This window comes from Barbus barbus (assembly GCF_936440315.1).
Source record: "Barbus barbus genome assembly, chromosome: 41".
Classification (NCBI taxonomy): domain Eukaryota; kingdom Metazoa; phylum Chordata; class Actinopteri; order Cypriniformes; family Cyprinidae; genus Barbus; species Barbus barbus.
Genome location: NC_136719.1, coordinates 17,732,476 through 17,759,399, shown reverse-complemented (window position 1 = coordinate 17,759,399; position 26,924 = coordinate 17,732,476). Strand labels below are relative to the sequence as shown.

General features: G+C 36.0%; 1 protein-coding gene across 1 annotated transcript in view; it reads right to left on the bottom strand.

Moving 5' to 3' along the window:
• LOC306861044 (segment polarity protein dishevelled homolog DVL-1-like) overlaps window positions 1-26,924 on the bottom strand; it is a 33,289-nt gene that overhangs the window by 5,933 nt on the left and 432 nt on the right. Inside the window, exons 2-13 of the mRNA XM_079403110.1 lie at window positions 17,786-17,855; window positions 15,848-15,969; window positions 9,118-9,230; window positions 4,127-4,265; window positions 3,170-3,263; window positions 3,018-3,087; window positions 2,678-2,817; window positions 1,172-1,248; window positions 1,008-1,075; window positions 803-880; window positions 575-709; window positions 272-439 (exon numbers count right to left, since the gene is read on the bottom strand). Coding sequence (XP_079259236.1) covers window positions 272-439; window positions 575-709; window positions 803-880; window positions 1,008-1,075; window positions 1,172-1,248; window positions 2,678-2,817; window positions 3,018-3,087; window positions 3,170-3,263; window positions 4,127-4,265; window positions 9,118-9,230; window positions 15,848-15,969; window positions 17,786-17,855 — 1,274 coding nt within the window. The remainder of the gene's footprint in view (window positions 1-271; window positions 440-574; window positions 710-802; window positions 881-1,007; window positions 1,076-1,171; window positions 1,249-2,677; window positions 2,818-3,017; window positions 3,088-3,169; window positions 3,264-4,126; window positions 4,266-9,117; window positions 9,231-15,847; window positions 15,970-17,785; window positions 17,856-26,924) is intronic.

The following is a 26,924-nucleotide window of genomic DNA, read 5'->3' as shown; positions in this document are numbered from 1 at the left end:
CATTTCTTTTTTTTTTGACATATTAATACTCTCATTCAGCAAAGATACATTAAATTGATCAAAAGTGATAGTAAAGACATAATCACGGTTTTTAATACTGATAATAATCAGAAATGTTTCTTAAGCACAAATTCATTCAAATTGAACACAGTTATTTTAATTCTAATAATATTTCACAATATTACTATGTTTTTGATCAAATAAATGTAGCCTTGGTGATATAAAAGTTCATAAGAGAATCTTTATCGACTCAAGTGTGTGTTCACTGTACTTTGGCACAAGTCTCCAAAGGTGTAGTAGCACTGCTCCGAGAAGGTGATTTTATTGACTGTGTGTCTCAGGTAGCCGTGTTTCAACAATCTGCTGGCGTATTTTCTAGCATCCCGACGGTCCTTGAAGCCCTCCACCCGTGAGAACAACCAGTCGACAACATCAGCCCCTGGAACAGAGATTGAGCAAATGAGAAAAATAACACAGATTGCATTGATTAAACAAAACATCTACCAAAAACTAGATGCTAAGGAAAGTATCTCCAACCCAACAAATTCAAACCACAGCAAAGAAAGGCACAAACCGATGACAGCGTTGGCTATAGTGATCTTTAACCACATTCGGTCTCTAATCTCCAAGCCTGAATCTGGTAGCTGCATAACTTTTACTATAGTTGCCGTGTCTGTTTTTGACACTGAAAGGGGGAGGTCATCAAACTCTGTGAAATGAGAGAGAAATGACAGTGTTGAGCATCATAAATCTGCCATTCTATTAACAGATGATCTCATCTGGACAGTGACTTTGATCATACCATAATGGGGGAATGGCCCAGAAAGTGCAGTAGTGTGTGAGATCCAGGCAGCAGGGTCGATGGGTCTCACCGGCTCGGCTGAGGACAGACAGACAGCATAATTTAAGTACAATCCAATAAAACTGATCCAAAAAATTCACTGGATGAATGCAGCATGGGTCTTCATGTCTATAATTTAGCTGCTATAATGGCAGGCAGTAGGTACCTCTAGGGATGGTGAAGTAGCTTCTAGGAGAGGGGTCCCAACATTTCGCCACTGTTAGGCTTATCGGCCTGTAGAGGACAAATGAAACACGAAACAGTGTTAAAGAGAGCATTTAGATTCACTGAAAATTTATCAATCAACTGAGGTGTAACATTCAATCTCACCCAGGTTTGGAAACAATCTCCCGTAGAATCCTGACAGCATCATCATTACTCATGTTCTCAAAGTTCACGTCATTGACCTGAGAAAATTATAGTTCCATTAAAGCTCCCATTATTTGATGCATTACTAAAATTTCTCAACAATAGTCCCTATGTGTTTAAATGCAACTATTGTGCAGAGTCCATATGGAATTATAATGAACTGTTATTGTATTATTTGTAGATGCTCCTCCACTACAAGGTTTTATATATAACAATACATATATATTTTCTTATTTGAGGAATTTATTTAAAGGACAGTACACCCCCAAAAATAAAAATAAAAAATTTAAATAGTAAAAAATATATAAATTAACCATTATTAATAAAATTATAAATTTAATAAATAAAATAATGAATAATAAAATTATTATAAATAAAATAAATTGTCAAAAATTTGTACAAAACTCATACGAGTTAGTTTCTTCTATGGAACATAGAAGGTGAATGAGGAGAATCCTGGCCACTGTTTTCAATAAAACAAATGTGAAAGGAAACTAGGTGTGACCAAGACGCTCCATAAAGGTATTATAAAAGTAGAACAAATGACTATATGAACTATATTGTGAAATCTGATAGCTTTGTGTGACAAACAGACCAAAATGTAAGTCAACTTGTTCCTCACATAAAGCTATTATATAAAATAGTGAATTAAGTCATATGGACTTTTTAATAGTGCATTTTTACTACAAATTCATTGTAATTGCATAAAAAAGGATGAACAGGATATCTCTTTTTATGTATAACAATAGAAATTAATTCAAATGAGTTTGGAACAAATTGGTGAGTAAATAATGACTAAGGTTTTTTACTTTAAAAAAAGCCACAGTTTCTTAGTCTACCAAACTGCCTGTTTGTTTACAAATGTGATGTTTTATGGTCACTTGGACATCATTTTGAAAAATTCACCTAATAGCACAGAGTCATCTAACCATTATGGTTTCTAAATCAGATCACCAGGGTGAGGAAAACCCCTTTGTTATGTAAATAAATGACAACAGAGTTGAAAGCACCACTGTCCTTTGTGTTCAATGACACCGAAAGGTCATATAACAGGAAGGAAAGGGACTGGAGCACAATAAGTCAACAACACAGGGAGGTGGCCCAAACCTTGACAATTCCACAAGTGCATTTAGAAACTAAAAAGAGAAGAGACTTACAATAACAGGCCAGTTTCAGTTCTGTTCAAGGAATTACTATAAGTGAAAATTATCTATTCAATTTGACAATGTCGCAATGACATTGAGGATATATATAAAATGATGTTCCTGGTGTTAAAATGTAAGTGGTATTTACCTAATAGGATGACATGATGGTGAGTAAATCATGACAGAATTTCCCTTTATGTAACATTGTGGATACTAGGAATTATTAGGAAGCACATTTTATCATTTTTAATCTTCCTAAAAGTGCATTATACCAGTGTCTAGGTCCCTCTTGAAAGTGGTTTCAGACTGCTGATCATTTCACCTGTAACAGCATGTCTCCAGGCTCAATCCTGCCGTCAGCCGCCACCGCTCCACCTTTCATAATAGAGCCAATATAGATGCCTCCATCTCCTCTGTCATTACTCTGACCCACTATACTGATACCCAAGAAGTTGTATTTCTCTGTAAGAAAGAGAGATAAGGCTGTGAACTTCCAATGCCGTGTTCATCTATATTTAGACCACACTGTGCACACTAGACCTTGAAATACAGGAGGTTCGGTTAATTAAGCAGGGGGAGTGAAAAGATAAGAGATAAGAGGGAGGAGGCAAGGGATGGATGATGGGAAAAAGAACAGGGTGATCTAGTGAATAAGTTCTTACCCATATTGAGAGTGACAGTGATAATGTTGAGGCTCATTGTGGAGTCTGTAATACTGCTGAAGGACGAGGACTGTCAAAAGAACGTATAAAAAGATTAGTACAAATCAAACACAAACGTGTAGAGATGTGTAATTTTTCCTCCACATTCCCACCCTGTCCATTTTGGTGACTTTCTGCCTCCGTCGTCGGCGTTTGTGTCTACGCATGAGGTGTGATGAAGAGCTCTGCTCGGTTGAACTGCTAAGTCTGCTAAGTCAGAAAAAATGAGAGGTCACAGCAGAGATCAATGCTTCACTAATAAAGCAGCATGTTGTTATGAAACTATAAGTGCTCTATTTTAGTGGTCAAACATGATCTCCAATATGAGTCAAGTTTTGACGTCAAATCAAGTTAGGTTCTTAATTAAAACTAGTGTTAGTATTCATTTTGTTTTATTCAGACTGGTACTGAAGCATTCACACACAAAATCTAAAAAGATTCGAAAATCAGCAAAGGTACTCTTTACAGATAATTCATTTTAAAATGAACCCAGTGAGAACTTAAATCAAACACCAGAGGACTAATGTGTCAGGTCAGCTGCAAAACGTACTACTGAATTCTTGTATTTCTGTTAAGGATGTACAATATATTGGTATCATAACTGTTACAGCTTGATATTAAAGATTTATTTTATTTATTTGATAGAGGTTTTACATTTTTTGTTTACTTTGCGATCTAGTTAATATTTAATAACACCTTATAATGTAATCTTCAGCAAATCTCAAAGAGTATCTTTTTTTAATACAGTAATCCATTATGATGTTCTGATAGCTAAAATAATGATCAATGATTTTAGTTTTAATTTTATTAGGACAAAATAGAGCATTTTAATATTAATCATGAATGCAAGAACTATGGAAAAGATTAAAATGATTAAATACTTTAAATTAACCAATAAACCATAATTAATATTGAATTCTTTGGCCAGCTTTACAAATTAAATTAGAGTGAAACATTGTCATGTCAGTGGGCAAATGAGTACAGTCGTTGTTTTGAAGGAAATGTATCATGGCACTCTCAGCCAAACAAATTCACATTTATGTGAAATGAAACACTGAGTAATGTCTGACCTGCAGGCATCCTCATCCTCCTCACTGTCGATAAAAGAGCTGGATTCCAGCTCACTGCTCATTACTGATGCACTGTCATAGCCAACAGCTGAGTCACGAATCACCCGCTCTGATTTCGAGTGACCGTTCACACGAGGGACTGAGACAAAACAAAAAAAGACATTGTTTAAAAGCTGAAGAAAAACAACACTTTAAATAGACAGAATACAGTACATAATTCTGGGAAAGGCATAATGGCAGTGAATGACAAATTAGATAAACAGTAAAGTGTTTCCTTGATAATGAACTTAGACAAACAATGATAAGAACAGTCTTTGTTTTAAAGGAATTGAACCCTGGTCTATTTAAAAGTTTCAAACAATCTATGGATGAAAGTGTGCAGTCATAATACTCAAATGGGCTTTATGCTGAAGAACTGAAGGTTTATGAAGTTATTCGCTTCTAGAAACCATCATATCAGTCAAAATGCATGCTGGGGTATACATACAGAGACAAGGACGAAGCTGTGTCTCTGGGTGGCATCGGATGCGCTGAAACGGTTTGACCAAACGATAAGAGCGCTGAGTACCCCGCGAGCAACCAAAACATTCCAGTACTGCAGGAGTGCCCATTTCAGACCATTACCTTCCACATAGCCACTCATTCAAACAAATCAATCACACCTATTTTATCCAACCATATTTGACTCTTCACACACAGAGGAAGCTCTATCATCCCATGCCATGTGTGAGTTCACAGGACAACGGTATCACCCCAACGATCAAGGGTACAAGCACAGGCCTGCGGCGAGATGAGCTGCAGCCTGCAGCCTATCAGTAGCCCTCTTTTATCAGAAAGGATGGTCCACAGGTGGGTAATGCATTTATAGCCTCTCCAGAGTCCTTTAGGCTCACTTTTGTATGCGTTAGACGTCAGGAAAGAGAGATAACAGAAGATGAAGATGAATTCGCTTAAGATATGGGCACCAAAACAAATCTCTGGAAATGTTCCTTCAACATCTGACTTCAGGAGATGACCTTATGCCTGTGAAGCGCAATATTACTGTAAGTGAAGAATATATTCATACTAAATTCAAAACAGGCTATAAAAAGACAAATGCTTTTTATAAAAGGCCTAAATCCTTTTATATTTGCTGAACTATTTCTAATGTTTGCTAGTCCAGTTAATTCACTACTGAATAATACTACTGATCAAGAGATAATAAATCTTAAGTAAACATTATATGGTAAGTAGAATATACTTATAGACACAGGATTTGACATCTATTATTTTACAGATGCAACATTATATAGGCTAGTATATTATAAATATATAGTTTATGATTACCATTTCATTTAGAAAATTTGTATTTAATTTAGAAATAACAATAATAATAAGTGTATGAGCTGAAATAATGTTATATTCATATTTAAGCTTTATATTGCAAAACTTATATATAAATATTTTAACAACACAAGTAATTTTTTTCTTTGCATACAACACTAGTTTAAATTAATTATACGGGGTGGTGTATATAAAGTAAAAAAGAAATCCTAACATTAATGATAAAATCATGCAATTTATCTTAAACTTCAATATCTACTCAAAATGCTCTTGTTATCAGATAGATGCATTTGTCTTACCTCTGCTGCTGCACAGTTTTCATTACAGTGCTGCACCTCTCATTAGCTTGCAACATTTCAAGGGCTCAAAGAAATGGAACCACCTTCACGCGGGAACTCAACTGTCTATCAAATATGTCCCCGCATCAGTTTCCACTTTAACGGCACAGGAGTGTGTAAGACAATGAACAAGCCCTGAGCGAGAGTGCAGTCTACGCTACTCACATACAAGCTTCTGGGCACTGATAACTGTTGACTTTAACGGTAAAGCTGTGGACAAAGAAAAACTTTTTGTTGTGCATTCACGATGACAGCAAAACACCACACAATGATGAATTCACGAAATCTTGCTTATCCTAAAGACGAGCCAATCCCAAAACAAATCAACACCTACATATACAGCAAAATGGAAACTGAATATCGGTGGCTCGGCATGGTTAACAGATAAGTGCTTAAGGCTAGAAAAGAGATCTCCTCTCTCACTCCTTCTGCCCCTAGGCCTAGGGCACACACCTGTCCTTAATAAGCAAACAAATATTTTTCATCCAGCCACACCCAGCAGAGGTCAGCACTGGGACAACCTTGACAAATCACCCTCTGACTATGCAGGATTGACAGAAAGTGTGTGCAAAAACCATCCATCTGAATTTTGCATTTGTTCCTTTTGTAATGAAAAGGTGAATCTGCTTTTCCAAACTAAGAGCTAAATAAAACTTTATTACAAATTAAACTAAAAACAAATTGTCAATTTGTCAAATTATCATTATCAGAGAAAGGAATGTGTGCATTTGTACACATACACACACACACACACACACACACACACATATATATATATATATATATATATATATATATATATATATATATTCAGATACAATTCTGAATAAACAAAAATATAAATACAACAAAAGACTAAATTCTCATAAAATAAAAAAATGTACATGTATTTTTAAGCTCACCTAGACTATATCTATTTGATCAAAAATATTGTAAAAACTATAAAATATTACTACAATTTAAAATAACTGTTTTAAATGTAAACAGTTTTTTAAATGTATTTTGAGATGTAATTCCTGTAATTATAAAGCTGAATTTTCAGCATCATTACTCCAGTCTTCAGTATCAAATACATGCATGTGTGTGTTATTAATGTATATTTTAAAACAATCTTCAGAATCTATCACAATATCTATCACGAGTTTCACAGCTCTACTATCCATGACTATTTCTGGAGAAGAAAAGGGGAGCTGACCTGACACATTTCTCACACGCTCTACATCCAAAACCTCCAGAGACACACCGCACAGCAACACGACTGCTCCAGAAATACACATGCTAATAGCAAATAGATGCTTTACTTCTAAGACAGACTCAAAAAACCCAAGTACAGTTTGGATCACAACCATTAAACCATCAAGTGTTGGGGAGCAACAAACTGAAAGTACTGACACTACAAAAACACTCCATGGGGTCTGATGTCTCTAACAGACAGCCAGAAACACAGAGATTCAACAAATATCCATTAATCATCAGTATCTTCAGCAAGCACACAAACACACACACACACACACACACACAAACACCTCCATCTGTCTCTTGTGTCTGACGGTGTCGCTGCTAATGAAGCTGCGCTAATTAACGCACTTGGCACTAATGAGGTGCAAACAGCAGGAGAAATAGAGATGAAGAGCATGAAACGATTCCAGTGGACAGAACTAGAGAAACAGCGGGGCTTCCACAAATACATCAGATAGTATGAGAAGGAAACAATCCTGGACTTTTCTATACAGTAAGAGGAAATCAACTATGATAATCAGGTTCAGCAATGTAGACATTCTAGATGTAGCATTTCTCATTGCAGACAAAAGTACCTATAAGGAGCTAAGAACATTCTTTCTAGACGTAGCATTTCTCAATGCAGACAAAAGTACCTATAAGGATCTAAGAACATTCTTTGCTGATGACAGAATATTTTTCCGTGCAAAAGGAAGCTTTTATATTTCCAAGTGACCTCTCTTTACCCAGAGCTCAAGTCAGCATGCACACCAACAAAAATAAACTTTCTGTACAGGTTTAAAACATGAAAGGGGACATGCTGGGAAAAAAATCAACTACATCCTGCAACACCCTGTAACAAATTGTAGAGCTTTGAAAGTGTTTAAGTTGAAGCGATGACGTTAAAGGAGTATTCGAGGAAAATTATGTCATTATTTATTCACTTTTTGGGAAACTTTTGTGTCATACACTACCATTCAAAGTTTTTTTTGTTTGTTTGTTTTTTAAACATCTTATTCAGCAAGGAATCATTAAACTGATCGAAAGGGACAGTAGACATAAAATGTTTCTATTTCAAATAAATGCTGTTCTTTTGAACTATTTATTCAAAGAATTCTGGAAAACAAAATGATCATATTACAAATCACATCACAAAATGTCTATTTTTAACACTTATAATAAGAAATATTTCTTGAGTACCAAACCATCAAAACAATAATTTTGAATCATTTCTGAAGTGTCATGTGACACTGAAGACTGGCATAATGATGCTGAACATTTAGCTTATTTCAGCTCATTTAAATATTTAATAATAATAAAAAGTTTTGTAATATTTTTTTGACTGTAAATAAATAAATGCAACCTTGATGAGCATAAGATACTTGACAAACATTTTTAATATTTTTTTACCAAACCAAAACTTTTGAACGGTGGTGTAGATGTGAAAAAATAACTAAATACAGAACTCACTCTACATTAAATATATAATGTTTTTTAAATATAAAAAATACATTTATTTGTTGGTGTTTTTTTAATGTCACGAGGATGCTGTTTTTAGCCTGTCCCCACCTCTGATTCATCTCCGTATTAACAAAAAAATTGATTTCCATTCAATCTCTTTCTTCTGTAAAGGGTTATGTGTCAGGTTATATGTCGACCCTGTTACCATACTTTTCCCTTGTAAATTGATAATTTAATTATATTCATAAAGAAAACAAAATATCATCCCCCTTTTAGGAAAGTGTTAAAAACTATTACATAGAACTATTTCATTAAATTTTTTTTTAAATTTGCACTATTAAACTCACCTTACAAAACAAATGGAAACACGTTTTGTAATGGCCCACCTATAAATATTGTTACCTTAGCAGTAGCTGTCCAAAAAACAGCTTACCAACTAAAAAGCTGGGGGGGGGGGGGGGTTGTCTCACGTGTATGTGCTTGGAATATTTCATTTTCCTGCCAGACACTGAAAAACACCTGGGTTAAAAACACTCTTTACAAATAATGTCATATGTATCATATGTTTCCTGATCCCTGGCACATGATATGTGATGTGTGTATAGTGTGAGAATAAGTCTGTTTTGCTGAGTATTGTTCAAAGTCACTCACTTTCTCGTGTCCTCCTGTGAGCTCGCTCCCTCTCCCGCTCTCTCCGCTGGCTCTGGAGAGATTCCGTCCCTGTCTCTGTGTCCAATCCATCCCGACTGCTCACCGCATTGGCACTAGTACACACATACACACACACAAAAAGAGAGGTCTTTATTATATAGTCTCGAAACCATCTCTATTATGCTGAGTCATAATACACTTGGCCACAAAAGTAGAGAAATTGTTCTAGGAAACCTTCTGAAATTATGATTACCAATATTCAATTTCATCGCCAACAGATATTTCATTGTTTAGGAGTATATGATTTATAGCCGAGCATTTTCAGCAGCTGTCACTAGTTATTCAAAGCTGAGAATGTATGGTAAAAAATGTTTAGCTAAACTGCAGCCCGGGAGTTTCAAATACTGCAGGGCTGCGGTTGGGCCCTAGAGGAGCAGGTTGGGGGTAAATGGGGCCGCGATGCAGTGTGGGAATGAATAAATGTATGCGGATATGCCAAAGGCTAGTTATTCAAGCAGAGTGGTTAGAATGCTCAGGGCAGAAAAGAAACATGAGGTTGGTGAGAAGAGAACAGCTTGCTGTGACACATGCAAAGATGCTCACACATGAGAAAAAAAGATGTCATTTTCGCATGAATGTATATTGCATTTATTTAACCAGGAGAGAAACTCACTGAAATTAAAAATCTCTTTTTTTTCTGGCCAAAACAGGCGGTCCAGTTATACAAATACACGTACAACAAAAAAACAGTACATCACAACAATAAAATATTACAGCATTAGAAGCATTTTCAAATCATTAAATCATTTTCTATTGCACGCAAAAATATTTTAAATTTACTAAGAGACACCAACTGATTTAGCCGCAGTTTCATTTGAAGAGAGTTCCAGTCTGACAATGCAGCATATTCAAATGCAGTTTTACTTAAATTAGTTCATGCTGAAGGTACATGAAGATTATAAAAAGACTGGGAACGCAATGAATAGTTAACAACTACTTTTTGGTGAAACAAACAACAGAGATAGGATGGCAAAAAACCCAGAACAGCTTTGTAAATCAATAAATAGCAATGCATTTGCCTTCGAACAGCAAGTGAATACCAGGCAACTCTATTATATAGTATACAATGATGTGTAGAAAATTTACAATCCGTAATAAATCTTAAAGCACCATGATACACAGCTTCCAAAGAGGCAAGAAGATAAGAAGAGGCATGCTGATACACCACATCCCCATAATCAAGAATCGGTAAAAATGTTCCAGACACAAGCTTCTTCCTTGCATTAAATGAAAATGAAGACTAAAATCCTAGCCTCTTCTTCAACTTTAATCGCAAATAATTAATATATGAATCAAAACGTAGTGTGCTATCAATTATGATGCCCAGGTACTTATACTCTGACACTAATGCGATCAGTTTCCCTTGCAGAGTTCGGAGATGGTTTCCAGTTTCGGATGGTTCAACAGAACCATCCAAAGAATTTCTAGAGTTTGATAACCACATAAATTTTGTTTTCTCAACATTTAAGACCAACTTCAAAGTAAAAAACCTTGCTTGAATAATATCAAACGTTGATTGTAAGTCACCCAAAGCTTGTTGTTTTGTAGGAGCAGAACAATAGATGACAGTGTCGTCTGCAAAAAAGTGGAACCTTGCATTATCAATGTTAACGTCTAAACAATTTATATATATAATAAATAATAATGGAACCAATACAGATCCTTGGGGGACTCCCGTACCCATTTCCAATAAGTCTGATTTGATACCTTCCACTTGCACACATTGAGTTCTTCCCTTTAAATAAGTAATAAACCATGAAACTACATTGTCTGACAGACCAACACTTCTAAGCCTATCTAACAAAATCTTGTGGTTCACTGTATCAAATGCCTTAGTTAAATCAATAAAAAGACATGCACAGCAGTGTTTTCCATCTAGGGACTTAACTAGATCATTTACAACTTTTAAAACAGCCGTAATGGTGCTGTGTTTTTTACGAAATCCTGATTGGTTGATAGACAAAAGTTTATGAGAGTGTAAATACTGTGTCAATTGTTCACTGATGAAACTTTCCAAAAGTTCTGACAAGATACATAACTTTGAAATAGGTCTATAGTTATCTAATAAAATAGGGTCGCCCCCTTTCAACAGAGGAACAACAAAAGCAGACTTCCAGATCTGTGGAATTTCCTTGGTTGTTAGGGAAAGAGTGAACAGATATGGTTGTGAAATAATATTAGCCGCTAATTTTAAAAACAGTTGTTCAATAAGATCAGGACCTGGCGATTTATTCACATCTAGGTTTTGTAATGCAGAGCAGACATCAGAAGTAGTGATGTGATTAAAAACGAACTCTGTTGTCCATAGATGCTGCTCTGCATTAAGAAGTTCAGAAGTTACAGTGGTATAATTATTAGTCTGAAACAATGACCCTGATTCAGTAAAGTGGCTATTAAAACAATTTGATCATTTGTAATTTATCCACTATTTTAATACCATCCTTTGTTATGCAATTGGGAAGACCTGAAACAGATCTATTACCAGTCAAAAACTTTATATTCTTCCAGAACTTACTTGCATTTGCTGATTTTTTCGTTTTATCAAGAAAATACTCTGCTTTTGCCTTTCTAATCATAACTGTACATTTGTTACGAAGCTTTTTAAAATACAACCAATCAGGATTTAAGTTGGTTTGTCTGGCCTTAACCCATGCAGCATCCCGCTCATGAATAAGTATATTTGTATTTTAGAATAAAAACCTGCATCCAGGATTATTGTCTCAATTTCCAAGGAATGCATAAATGCAATGTAAGTCACTTTGGATAAAAGCATAAATACATATAAATATAAATGACTGCCACACTATTACTACCTACAGAAAATAGGCAGTACACATTTAGTAGAGATTTTATTTGCATATTATTACTGTTACCCGTTCTGCATAACTGTTTTAATAAACAGACCACTATAACAATGCAAATAGTGCTTACAAACTGTCTGCTTCTAAGTGATTATTTTTACTTTCATATCCCTTCAAGTGTTTTTCCAGAAAATAAATGTACACAGATATAGATTCATCCATTTTTAAGTTATAATTTCATTTGAAAGCAGTGCATAACTGATGTATTCACATCTTTAGAATGAACAAATCCTTAGGTTTAAGTTTTGCCATTTTTCTCTGCATTTCAAATCTGTTTCTATACCAACCCAAAGAGAACATACAAAAAAGTTATATAGTTACATAATAAGGCTTTTGAATATCCATTGAGCTCTGCAAAAAATCTATTTCAACCTACTCATGGATAAGAAAGTTGAAAACCCTTTGTAATGTTAGGATACTATTTAGGGGAAAATATCTTAAACAAAACAAAATCTTGAATGATTTTGAGCCAGAAAATTTAATCTTCCCAAATTTTACTTGCATATCCAAATACCAAAAAGGAAAGTCCCAACCCTCAAGCACAATTAGCTCAAACACAACACTGTGCTAATGTCTCTCTCTGCTGGATAGAGCCTGTTACTTCAGCAGTATGGTGATAATTTACCAAAAGTACATCAATTAATACACCAGTATCCATGCATTAAATCAGTGGATCTCAATGGTTAAAACAGAATTCTGGGACACAGGTCTGTGTTGAGACCAAACTGGAGGGAGAAACAAAGCTAAATGAAAATACAAAAAAAGCTTCTAATGCCAAAGGTGGCACAGAGGCACTTCTGTAGTGGCATTTAGGTCTAGACTGTTTAATGCTGCTTAGACACAGCAATTTACCCAGCAATTAAAACTGAACACAGAACAGGCATAATTTAATTTAGTTTTTACACTGAATCTTGAGCAAACACTTGAGCAGTCTTAACTCAGCTGTGTAAAGATGCCTTTATATAATCATGCATAATTAGGACAGCAAAATACAAATTCTTGTGGAATTTTAAAAAGAGAGAAATCACTATTTGTTCTGTTGCTGATTTCAAATGCAAAGTAAAAAAAAAAAAAAATACAAAAATACCACCGATTAAGCAATTAAAATATAATTTTGCCTGATTTACAATGGCTTACAAATAACTTCCCAAAATGAACAAAATTCTGAAATCACTGTAAAATACATTTTATCATACAATGGTATTAAATACCAACTGATGCATTTAATGCACATTTCTGTGAGAATATGTTGTATTTACAGGGGGCAGTCCTGGGGGAGACCCGATGCAGCTGTGTCACCCTGCAGAGCCCACGGGGCAACGGAGACGGGTGCTTTTAATGTCCACTAATCCGGATTAGCTGCTCAAGGGACAGCCAAAAACATACTCTCCTCACCCTACCAAATGTATTCAGGAGGACCAATAAATAATGCACAGCACAAAGATAGCAGGCACAGGATAACATTTGGTTACTTACTAATGCTTACAGTGAAGCTTTTATAATGGAAATGAGGGAGATTTCTTGTGGGAGAAACGTTCGTATTAATTTCATGCAAAATTGGCTGTTAGTCTGTTGGAGAGACACTGGGGAAAAGGACTGACGGGAGAAAGGAAGCAGTCTGTGGTTCACCTTCACATGCTCTGGCACTAGATGGCACTAGACACTATAGAAAACAAGTGGTGAGAATTCTTTGGTGAGGTGAGAAGGTTACAACAAAAAAAAGTCTGAAAGTCAAACATTAGATAAAGAAATCGCAGGATTTTCACAAAAGTGAAAAGGTGCAAAAGATGCACAAAGAAAGGCTGTTGTAAAATATCCCTGAAGCTCATTGATCTAAATTTAGCCTTCAACATCTTCAATATGAACAAAGAGAATATTTAATCTGTGTGTTTGCGGTAGAGGCACAACATAACCAGATATGCAGCAGCGCACAACTCTCAAAGCCTTCTTTACAGCCAAAGCAATGTGAAAGTGTTTTTTAGCCTTTTGTTCTTGCAGTAAAGCTGCAGTTCATGGGTTTATTTTCACTAATAAGTGGTATAAATTGCATCAAATATTGTGTTCATTGTAGCAAATGTGTTTATATTATATATATATATATATATATATATATATATATAGAACACACAAAAGGAGATATAAAGAAACAGTGAGTCGATTTAATAAAATAATTAGAACAAATTGGTCCAAGAAAGATTCATTCATGAATCCAACATGACTATCACTACTATATGACAAATATTGATGTTACGAAGCTGTAACTGGTATTTGCCCCAGAATATGAATTATTATGTGGGCAGCTGTGTATGAGTGGAGGAAGGCATTGCTACATGACTGGTTAAAGACCTAACCACATGAATGCTAGCAAATCAAACAAACACATTGAACTTTGTGAGGCAAACACGTGTTCTATTAGAATGTAGCTCAAGAGACAGGCACTAGAATTGGACTGTGATTCACACATGTGGCTCCCGGAAGAACAAGAATGATATTTTCCCTCCAGCTGGATAACAGACATCTGCTACTGCTGTGACTGTGGTCAGGAACTCAGAACAAATCAAATCAAATCAGTGGTTTTGTAATGCTTGTCAAAAGTGTGTGTGTGTGTGTGTGTGTGTGTGTGTGTGTGTTCTATGAATTCATGCAGACATCTGCAGATGTATTTGTCTGGTTATTCAAAAACCCAATGCATATGCATTTATAATGCATACATGCAACTCGTACAATGACTTGAGTACACTTCTTCTATGTTGAATGTTTCAATTTTTTTTTTGTAGGCCTTAAAAGATGCAATAAAAACACCCAATTAAAAGGCTGAAAACACAGTGATATTCATAATTCATTATATTTGACTTCAAAAAATGTTTACCTTGAAAGAAAAAACTATAGTACGAAAGTTTGGAGTTGCTAAGATTTTTTAAAATATTTTTCTCATAGGGAGAGGACAAGTCTCTTATGTTGCTTTCTCACGGGCAAATAAAGATGATATACATACAGAGGTGGCCAAAATTATTAGAACACTAGTATTTTCACCAGCTAAAATTTGTTTTAAGTCAGTTATTTCTATCTTTTGCTGTAGTGTGTCAGTAGGAAATATCAGTTTACAATTCCAAATATTAATTTTGCCATTGTAATAATCTAGTGAGATTTTTATCTGACAACAGCCAGTACTCCACACTGAGATCAGATCTCATCATCATCCAGTCTGTCTGGAATGTCACGATGAAACAGAACAAACTGAGACAGACTAAATCCAGAAGAGCTGTGGCAACGTCTCCAAGATGCTTCAAGAAACCTACCTGCAAAGCTACAGTACTGTTAAACGTTTTAGGTACTTGTGTAAAAATGCTGTAAAATGTCATAAATAGATTTTCTTTATCAATTAACTTCTATAACTAAATAAAAAAAAAAAACATTTGGTGTGACTATCCTTTGCATTTAAAGCAGCTTTTGTCCTAGGTGCACTTGCGCATAGATTTATAGCTTTGAAGGTAGGTTTCTTTAAGCATCTTGGAGACGTTGCTTGGAGACTAATCATACTGACCCCACACTTTTGAACGATAGTGTATGTTTGAAAACTTTTAAGATGTGTACATGGATCACATGCATATTCAAAGGGTTTTATAAAATTCATGAAAACAACATTAGGACCTTGACCCTCCGATTTCAATTTATACATTGCATTATCTTTATTTGCCATACATCCAGTTATAGTAGGATAAGTGTCCTTCACTGCCGTCACTGGTTTACTGCGGGCCTAAAAAGTGAGTAATAAATGTCAGACAAATTATTTGCATGGCATTACTCACTGGAAAGAGGGGGGTCTGGAATCCCCAATCCCTCCAGTTCGCTCCAAGGGTGGCGGCAGCTCTTTGTGGCTCTCTGTGCACTGAGATCCCCCATCTGAGTGTGTGCCTTCAGCCAACACCAACTACAGCCAAACACACACACACATACATACAATTACCCACAAAGGCTTCAGGAAGAAACTCTCCAGACTAACTACTAGCCCTGCATAAATAAGTAGACCAGCAGTAGGAAGAGAAGAGAGTGCATTTGTTTGAGCAGACAGGAGTGTGAAACATGGACCCTTTAAGGCAAGTCAGTTCACTTGGCAGGCTTCTCAATAAAGGCCCTGGGTGGCCATTTTAACATATTTCAAATCAGCAATAAAATATGACCACAATGGTGTCATTATTGATCCATACTTTGCTCAAATCACACACAAAAAAAATCTGGTTGGTCCAGTTAATTTCATGCAATAGAATAGCAAATATTTCTATGAGCAGTCCGACTCCTCCACCTCATTCTATCAGAGACAAAAAAGGAGCCTTATGATGTGGTAAAGTGCTTTCATGATCCAAATAATGGGCCGTAGATGAGGATACCTGAGGATATAACCTTATAAACACTGCTGTTCATTCTCTGCACAAGCCAATGATAAAACCTTGATGTAAGGCATAAATCCAATGCACTATGTTAAAGCAGTGATCACGTTATGGTATACTGAAGGTCTCCGTGTTTGGACAGCAGGCAGTGAAGCACATATTTTAGCGCAGCACGGCTCAATATCATGTATCTCAGCATGTCTGTGCAGCTCTCTGCAGCTGGAGGCTCGCTGGAGTCCACTAACCTGTATTTTGCACCTCACATCAACTCCACACAGCACTATAGGTATCACACCTGCTTGCAGGAGTGCAGATGTGTATTTTAGGGGCAATTATCAAATTAATTATTATGCTTTGCGTTTGCTGCCACTATCATGTGTAAATATTTAAACAGTCCTCTATTTGTATAAAGTTTACTCATACAAATTAGGTCACAGAGTTTAATTCAGATTACCGTCCATTTTACTTCAAAATGTCAGAGCGGACTTGATTTTATCTATTGGGTAGTGATTAGATCTTGAAAAGTGGTTTATACTGTAATTGTTAAATGATTGCAAGGCTTTGGTGTCATCACACAAAACAGAAAGTTACAGAGGCAGAGCAAGTTTAACATTTTGATCAAAAATTATAAGCATAAACATCATTTGTATAAACAACATGCACTGTTTACAATAAAACCAGGAATGTGTATTAATTCTGGTTTTAACTGGTTTAAGATGGTCTCCCAGCCTAACCAAGCTGGTATTTATCTATTTACCTGGTTGGCCAACTGAAAAACGCTTGAATGATTCACAAAAAAAGAGCTAATTTAGGTCTAATTTAATTTAAGAGTCACTGAGGAATCGGACTACACTGGGTTTAATCACTAAAAAGAAAGAGTCAAGAATTCAAGAATCAGACTACACTGGTTGTGCTGTATTTGTTTGATTCACTAAAATGAACCAGTTCATAAAAGACATTCGTTCAATAATCGGTTTACACTAGTGCTTTATTCACTAAAAAGAACTGGTTCACAAGAGTCACTTGTTCAGTAATCCCACTAAAATTGTAGTGCTGCATTTGTTTGTTTCACTAAAAAGAGGTGGTTCATAATTGTCATTTGTTCAGGAATCAGACTACACTGGTCGCATTCTATTTGCTTGATTCACTAAAAAGAACAGGTTCATAAGAATCATTCATGCAGGAATTTATTCTGTGTATATTTTCCTCTAAAACTAGCAAACAGACTGGCAAATAGGCTTAGGCTGTTTTAAGCTGGGGGGGGGGGGGGGGGGGGGTTCAGCAGGGTTGATAGTCTGATATTTCATAATGTCACAATCTGTCTAATACAGAGAGGAGGGCCCCATACGTCTCACTTACCCAGGACACCACTCTGCCGTTGAAGCAGGGCAGCTTGGCGTTATCATCAGAGATTTCTTCTTTGACGACTCTACGGGAAAGAACACAAACTGTTAGGGACTCTGTGAGACCAGCACCCAGGATTGCACACCAGTGTTCCCGTCTATTTGCAAAAGCTGAGGCATACTGAAAGCATGTCACGCTCAAACAGCGGAATTTTCCACTTAGCTCTCAACTGCTGGCTGCTCATGATGAGAATGCTGAACGCCCCTGTTGACCGACTACTCTGTTGAAAACTACTCTGTTTTACAACGGGCCTCATTAGAACCTCATGCACATTCCAGATTACCTACTAAAACTGCTGCTTTTGCACTGATACAGTGGCTTAGTATAAATTAAGATCTAATGTTTCTCTAAGTGTCTGAGCGTTTATGAGTATTGAGGGTCTGTACATATATACATTCAAGTGTGGGTACATTTATATGTGTGAAAGGGGCAGCAAGGGTGTCAGGGCACAGGAGGTTATTAATAGAGTGAGTGAGTGTGTTAGCAGAGTGTCTATCCCAGGCTGTAAATTCCCTACATAAATACCACACAGTTACCCTTTAACCCTCCCAGTCGAGGTTCAGCAGTCACACACCTGCTGGTCTCCTGTCACTGTGCACAGGCCTAGTCCATACACACACATGCAAACCACATGAGAATGGCAATATCCCTTAAGGCTCCATTTGCAGCCTGACCAAACAGGATTACTGGGGATGCATCAATATATATATATTTTTTTTACTTATTACCTTATTTGACATATTTTCAATGCTGCATAAATGCAATCTAATAACTGACCTAATAACATGATTAAATAGAAAATATTTGCATGTGAACAAACACTAAAATTACACTGATTTCTCCCAAGCCAACAAGAACAACATATAACCACTTGCTGTTAAGTAAGTGAGTCTTAAATTGTGTGTTCACCAACCACTCAGACTGATATAACTGTCATTGATTCCTTAAAAAGACTGTCTCTTAAGAGTCATTGTGAATCAGACTACACTGGCTATACGGTGTATTTCTGATTCACTAATTCAGAAGACTCTTTCTCAGGATTCAGACTACATTGGTTGCATTGTATTTATTTGATTCACTAAAAAGAACCACTTTATAAGAGTCATTTGTTTGGGACTCTATCTACACTGGTATGTTTTTAATTCACAAAAAAGAGCCAGATCATAGAGTAGTTTGTTCAAGAATCAGACTACAAAGGTCATGCTGCACTTGTTTGATTTGCTAAAAAGAACTGGTTCATTAGATTAATTTGTTCATGAGTCAGGCTATACTGGTTGCTCATTTGTGTGATTCACTCAAAAGAACTGGTTCATGAGAGTAATTGTTTGGGAATCTTACTATACTGGTTGTGCTGTATGTTTCTGATTCACTTAAAAGACCTAGTTCTTAAAGAGACATTAGTTCAAGAATTGTACAACACTGTGCTGTTTTTGTTTGATTCACAAAATAACAAAAAAAAAAAAGAGCCATTTTGTTTATCAGTCATTTGTTTGTGAATCGGACAACACTGGTCAAGCAGTATATGAAATAATACTATACTCATATATATATATATATATACTCATAATAATAATTTGTTTGGGAATCATACTGCAAGAAATCCTAAAAAACATTTGATTCTGGTATTTATTTTCCTCTATTGCCAACCTAGTTTTCAGAAAGATCCCAAAGCTTAGCACCTACAATCAAAAGTGACGGATCGTCATGAATTCAAACAGTTCTCAAATTCTTCAAATACCAAACACCAAATATGTCAGCAATTGTCTCATAGAAGAAACATCCGAGGAAGTTACAAAGTTCACATCTAAGATATGGCAACTGATGTTATAGATTATTAAAGGAACAAATGTTTTCAAGTAGTGTAAACACAGATCTTATTCAATCATAAATCAAACACAGCCACTCTAAAAAACCCATTAGAAGTACCTGAGGGAACACATGCTAATTAGCCCTCCGGGTTTGACTACAAACTGACGTCATGACTGAACAGCTGTTTTCAGCATCCTCCTCTCTGCTTTTTGTCACTTCTTCATCCATGCACAAATTGTTTTTTTTAATTTAAACCTTTGTTAACGTCTTGTGTTACTGTCTCTTTAAGATGAACAGTCTGTAATGCAGAATTCCTCCAAATCCCCACTGGATTAAAGCATCTGCTAAATGAATAAATAAAAAATAGATGTAATATCACTAGTCATATTTTGACCATAACAAAAATCAATATTGTGCAGTGCTAGAATGTTTTGGCACAACATTATGACTTGAGAAATCCCAGCATCCTGTCGTAATTATAACATCTTCCTCTCCGCTCCTCCAGAACTTCCAGGTCACATCACCCACACAGCTGTGAGGCCGAGGAGGTGAGTTGAGCGGGACTGAAGGATCATGATAACATAGTCTTGTTGGAAGAGTAACAAAACAAGGAGAGCTGCTGCAGTCTGTTCGTGTGCCCTGAGCCCAGCACAGGAAACTGGGGTGTAACTGTAGTCATGGGTAGGAAGTGTTTGTGTCCTCTTTACAATATAGAGGTCTTTACAATATACAGCAACATACAGCGAAGAGTGTGGGGATGGCCATAAGGAAGTGTGGTTTGTCCAAACTCGTGAGGTTATGCCTTTGGTTACACACTGGACTATAAATATGTTCTTCTGGGTAATAATATCAGCTTTAAGCTTAAAAACTATCTAACAAGCTTTCTTAAAGGGATAGTTCACCCAATGAAAGTTTTGTCGCCATTTACTCGACGTTCCAACTTCAGTGTAACATAAAAGAAGATATTTTGAAAAATATTGCAACTGAAGTCAATGTGTTGTTGAACCATTCTCCAAAATATCTTCTTTTGTGTTCTGCAGAAGAAAGAAAGTCATACAGGTTTGGCACAACATGAGGGTAAATTACATGGGTGAACTATCCAGTGCTGTTATTGTTAACTACATCTAAAACTATTAGAAATATTTTCATTAACTTAAATAAAGCTGAAATAAAATGATTATTAAAAGAAAAACTAACTAAAAAAAAAATATAGAAATGCCGCCTAAGCAACTAACTGAAATACATTTAAAGAACAAACTGAAGTATTAAAACTGAAATAAATATGAAAAGCTAAAACAAAATATTTAAAAACGCTTACATTAAAATAAAAAAGAAGCTAAAATTAAAAAATGAAAACATACAAAATATAATTAAATACTGCAGTATAAAATAACACTGGTTTTATAATCCACCTAGCAAAAATCTTAAATCCGATCACTTAGGAAAATAAAAAGCATACTTCTTTTCAACAAGCCCCACAATTTAATGGGCAATTGATATTTGTAGCCCGAACAGCCTGAGTTTAATAATTAAAGTGATGACTGATGACATTCACATTGAGATCTAACAGATGAAAATCAATATATAACCATGCACATGCCCTTCTTCAGAAATCTATAGGGTTTTTCTGACTAGCAACCATACGGTCATGATATCATTTATCTACTTCAGGTATTTCCTGTGATGTGGGACCGTTCCATCTGTGAGCTGCGGCACAGCTCAGCATGATCCTATAACAAATAATGACGGCCGAGACGAGGGCCAATCCAGTCCGATTAATGCCTGATAATCAGTCAGTGAATGAGACCATGAGATTATTTCACTAAATGCATTTATTTCACCTACAAGAGAGGGGCACTTCCATATCACTTCCAGTCAAATGCCAACCACATCCCTCTGTGCAACATGCGACAGCAGCATTTTAAAAAATTAAACACAACTGAAATCTTTCTGTGAAGTCAATGGGTGTCTAGTAAAAAAATACATCAACTTGGCCTGACACAGAGGAATCCATTACAGCGTAACCATTAGTTAAAGCACAAGCACTCTGTACGCAACATGTACTGAACAAAGGCTGCTTAAAAGCCAATGAAATCCATCTGGATCATTATTCCCAGTCTTCATTCATACGCTCCACTGATATCTTGTTAAACACATCAGATTTATTTAAGATTATGTTATCCAACAATCACACACAGCAGAAGCAGTGAAGTGGAGGTAACTGGCACGCATCGGCCCTCAGAGAGATGGTGTTTGGGTGCCTGCCGCTGCCGTCTACCCTCAAAGCCAGTTTACAGGGGTATTAACAGACTGCAGTGGATAATATCAGAAGATATTATCAGAAGCAGCAGAATGTTGTTTATTATTACGGAGGACACACACAGTAGGGATCTATGGCAGTAATAGTGGGATTAGCGATGATTATGTTGGACACTGTAGGGCTAGTTATAATGTGATAATAATGGGTGTGTCTCTACGCTATCCCAGAGTTCATAGGTTCATCTCATTGCTGATCTGTAAATGTACATGTAAGCTAACCCACATAACAGAGGCCCATTTTTGTGCATTTGAGATCTCAAAAGACGTGTGCTGTTGGATTTCTTCCTGCTTTATGAATGGTTGAAGAATGAACAATGCAAGGCTGTCTAAAAATAATGTTCGCCACATTTAGCTGCACACAAAATAAATCAACTCCCCCTGGGATGCATTTATGGTTCTGAAATGTGTCCAGATCCAAGTTGTGACTCATAGTTTTGTAGTCAGCATACTGAACCTCAAAGTAGGACTGGTTGGTAATGGCAAAAATCATAATCATGATTATTTTGCTCAATATTGCAATCATTATTTTTATTATGATGATTATGAGACCAAAATCTTATGAGTAGCCTACTCTTTTTTTCACAATAGTGATATATATCAAGTATACAATGGATTGCTATAACAACACAATTTTATATACCAATGAAATTTCACAATTCTTGATACAATTTCAAAACCACAGCAGAAAAATACAAGGCTTATTAGTGTAAGTTTTAAAAAAAAGTCCTCAAAAATCAATTTAGAAGGAAATAGTCAGAAATAAAATAAAACCAAAGGAGAAAATTATAAACAATGACAAATAAATAAAATAGAGAAATGATAAAACATGGGAAAAAAGCTTTAAGTTTGGGCTTTTAAGGAAGGTAGTAAGTACCATTTTAAAGAAAATAATAATAATTGTTTTATCTTGATTATTTCATAATCATATAAAACTAAAATTGAATTAATCGCACAGCCCAATCTCAAAGTAAGCCCATAAGGCTAGGCCTAAATTGCTACTTAGCACAACAAACTAGCCAAGGAGAACCTACCATAGCAGTCTGGCATTGAAGGTCAAGCTTTGTTTATTCATGCAATCTACTTCATGGTCACCAGGGCCAACTGTGCACCCAGTGCTAAGTGTGACAGGAAAGCAATGCTGTTAGTAAACTATCCTATGTTAACAGGAAAAGCAAGTTTTTTGGAAGATCTAGAACACCAACATGTGCTGTGGTGCATATGTGAGTTCAAAAGGGTCTGATGAATGGCAGGTTAATAGCCTTGTGGGATTAAAGAGCCCTTCAAATTAAAATGTTGAGAAATAACCACATCAGTGACAATACATATTTATAGATTTTGATTCTTCTAGCTGATGAATGATAAAAACATTGAAAGTCAACAGAATGTTATTGTGAAGTTGTGGAAGGTGTGAACACTAATATAGTTATCGTTATAGCTATAGTTATCATTCTTGGTCTTGAACAGGAGTCCTTTAGTTGGTTCAATTAACTTTTGAGGAAAATCATTTAAAATAAACTCATCCAATATTGACAATCCCAGTTAGAAGACTGCTTACTAAATGTACTATAATAGATACTAGCAGCACCCATAATTAAAGAAATAAAAAACACCCAGAATTGATTATGTGGTATTTGCTTAAGTAAGCACCAAAAGCTGATGGCTTATAATTATGCACTGCTATTCTTATTGCTATTATAATGTAATATGTACAACAGACACTGTTTCTGTTAAGGAACACAATTTCTTGCAGAATAAACATATTATTGTGCTACAGCTTCCGTATTGTTAGAATATTGCCCATTCAAAACACTACGTGACCTATTATGAATGACTATGAACACTTCTCAAATTTGACTATTTCAAAATGAACAATGTCTAACAATCACCGAAAAATAGAAAGCTGAAAGAACAGCTGCTTATTTTATCTGACAGCCTGTTTGCCATTTGGAAATATTAGGCAACGGAGCCATTCATGTTGGGTGACACTGACAAATTAGAAAGTGACAGTTCTGCCTGACAGCTGCTGGTTCACAGTCATTCAATTCCCCTCAACTAACCTCGGTCTATTGCTGGTCATTTTGAAGTGACAGAAAATGACTGAAAATCTGCTATGCTATACTGCTATATGTTTTCTTTTGATCGGGTCAACACTGGTCAGTGCATCTGACCCATCAGTCTAACATGAAAGTAATCCTGATCAATTTTAATTAACGTAATTGAGAGTGCTGTAGTTTTAGAGTTATAAAAGATACTGTCACTTTCAAAGAGCAGGTTGAGTTTGTCATGTAATGTTCAGATTTTCTATTACGATGCCTCTGAAGGCCTGGCCTTAACTTCAAAAGCTTCAAATCGAGGGAAACCAGAGGACAAGTCACTGTCAAATGGAGTTACAACACAACACACTGTATTAGGAAACAACCATGATATATTTGCATCATGTGGACAACTGAAGCATGCCACTGGAGTTAACAAAATTAGCTCTGTTGCAGTGCATGTGTGGTGCTGTGGCAAGCCATTTAACATTTCATTAAAACTAACTAGTACTTATTCAAGATTCAAGATTTTTTATTCGTCACATACACAATTATACAGAGTATAACCAGCAGTGAAATGTAAGCGTACTTATTATGTTACTAGTAATTATTTTTAAGTAATCAAACACTGACTGGTCTCTTTCTTAATTTTACTACTAACTACTAGTACTTATTTAATTTGTGTAATTGCGTAATTCAACTTATTCAATTAGTCACAACAAGTACTTTAGAGTTTCTTCAGATTCAGTAGGCATTATTTTTGCTACTAGTCACTTAGGCCTAATGGTAAATATCGTAATACTGAAGTAACTTCTATTGTTGCTGGTAAATAATTTAAATTTTTTATTTTTTTTTTGTTATCTGCAGTTCAGACAGTAATAGATACCAGTAACTGTTAGCAATGTTATGGAGGGGTAAAAAAAGAAAGAAGTTGCATTTTGTTGCCAGTGACAATTACTAGTCACTGTTGGGGGAAAATATAAGTAAAAAAATAAGTAGCAGTATGTACTGAAAATCACTAGAGAGTGGAATTAGTACTAGTCCAATAAATATCCAATTAATAGTAAAAATTAAACTTGAAATTGAAAGGACACTAGCTAGTACTGGATTACTTACTAGTAATTACAAAATGTAACAATGTAAAGACTTGTTAGTAAGGCCTACAAGTGCACCCGGGAAACAATTCATGCATTTGTTATTACGACATAAGCTTCACTTCTGACATGTTGCTGGTACTGAAGAGTCAAAGTGTCAGTGTCTGGGTAATTAGAAGTAACACTATATAAATCACACTACCAGGAGGGGTCACCTCGCATCTCCACAAATCACATGAATGAATGCAAGCGGAGTCGGTCTAGCTCAGGGGTTGGCAATGTGGGGCGTGAGAGCATGTCAGGTAGAATAATATTTTATAATCAATTACTAATTTGAACCAGTACATTATACCGAGTACAATACCTTAAAAAAGAAAAGAAGCAGGTTTTTGCGATCACATCATTTTAAACCAGTAAACTCCTGGAAAGTCCAAGAATCCAGTAAGCGAATTTAAACATTGATCATAATGCAGAGAATAGTGACTTCTGTCCAGATGTCAGTAAGTTATTCTTTTCAGTATGTATTTGGATTAAAAGCAAGAGTGTTTTAGATTATGTGGCGGACAGATGTTAAAGGTGCACTAAGCGATTTTTGAAAAACAAAAGCGTCGGACCGTGTCCCAAAACACACTTGTAGCCAATCAGCAGTAAGGGGGCGTGTCTTAAAATGACAGAAGAAAGTGCTCAATTTGAGTGCACAGGACGGATATTAGCAGATGGACTATAGAGAGAGAGATGGCAGATTAAAAAAAAGGAAAATATCAGAGAAACAAAACATTAAAAAGAAAGGTTATGATCAGGCAAGTGTTAGGACCTGCGTTAAATATCGAAGCAGCTTTCCAGCGGTGGAGAGCACTCAAGGAGCGGGAAGGGCTCGAATCGCACGCCGAGGTTGCGTTGTATCTTTTTGATAGGGGAGTAATGTTGATTTTGCTTCGTTTCACACAACTTACCTGTGTTGGATTTTGTTTGAATATGCTTGTGTGTCATCTTCACTTGTTTCTGTGATCGTCGTTGCCTTGGTTGTGTACGTACGTGTGGGGCGGAGATTTCAAAATAAGGGCGTGGTCCTGTTGGGGTATGGGCGTGTTTGTTTTGGGGCTTTCAAATATCAATGTTTGACAAAAATGGCTTAGTGCACCTTTATGGATCCATATAGTTGTACAGTCAGGTGAAGGCAGGAGGTTTAGTGGTCTTTGGTGTCTTCCTGTGGTCCTGTTTCGTATCGCAGCTTGACTTGTGCTTATTTGTATTTAAAACGTTTATTAAATTTTGTATTGAAAACGTTTAATTATAATTAAATTATTGATTGTGGCTTTGTACATACAATGTGAATTACAAAAATTAAAAAGTACATATTTAATATAAATAAATGGGGGGGGGGGGGGTATCTATATAATATAGATAAGTTTTTCAGCCATGTTTCAATCGACATGCCCCTTCCAATGTCAAAACTCGGCAACTCGTTTATCATTTAGAATTCTTGGTTATTCATGTGCTCTGAACTAGTAATTAGGATCATTTGATACTTCCGTCTTTCACTTTAAAGGGAAACATAAATGTTAAAGCGGCTTGCCACAGTGGTGGAGGGTTTTGAGTCGAGCACACACACCCGCGCACTTTAGAACACGGGTTCAAAGCAGGTGCCAGCAGCAACAATGTAACAATGTAGCAACGTCATAATGAACAACCAAACGTTCTAAACGCTTTCCAGGTTTGTTTGACAGCGGCTATAAGTCATGTGACTGCCATAATGCTGAGTCGATCATGGGTGTGATCGTGTTTCTTGAATACTCAACCACGCTACAATATAAGCAAATCATATTTCTCCATACTTAC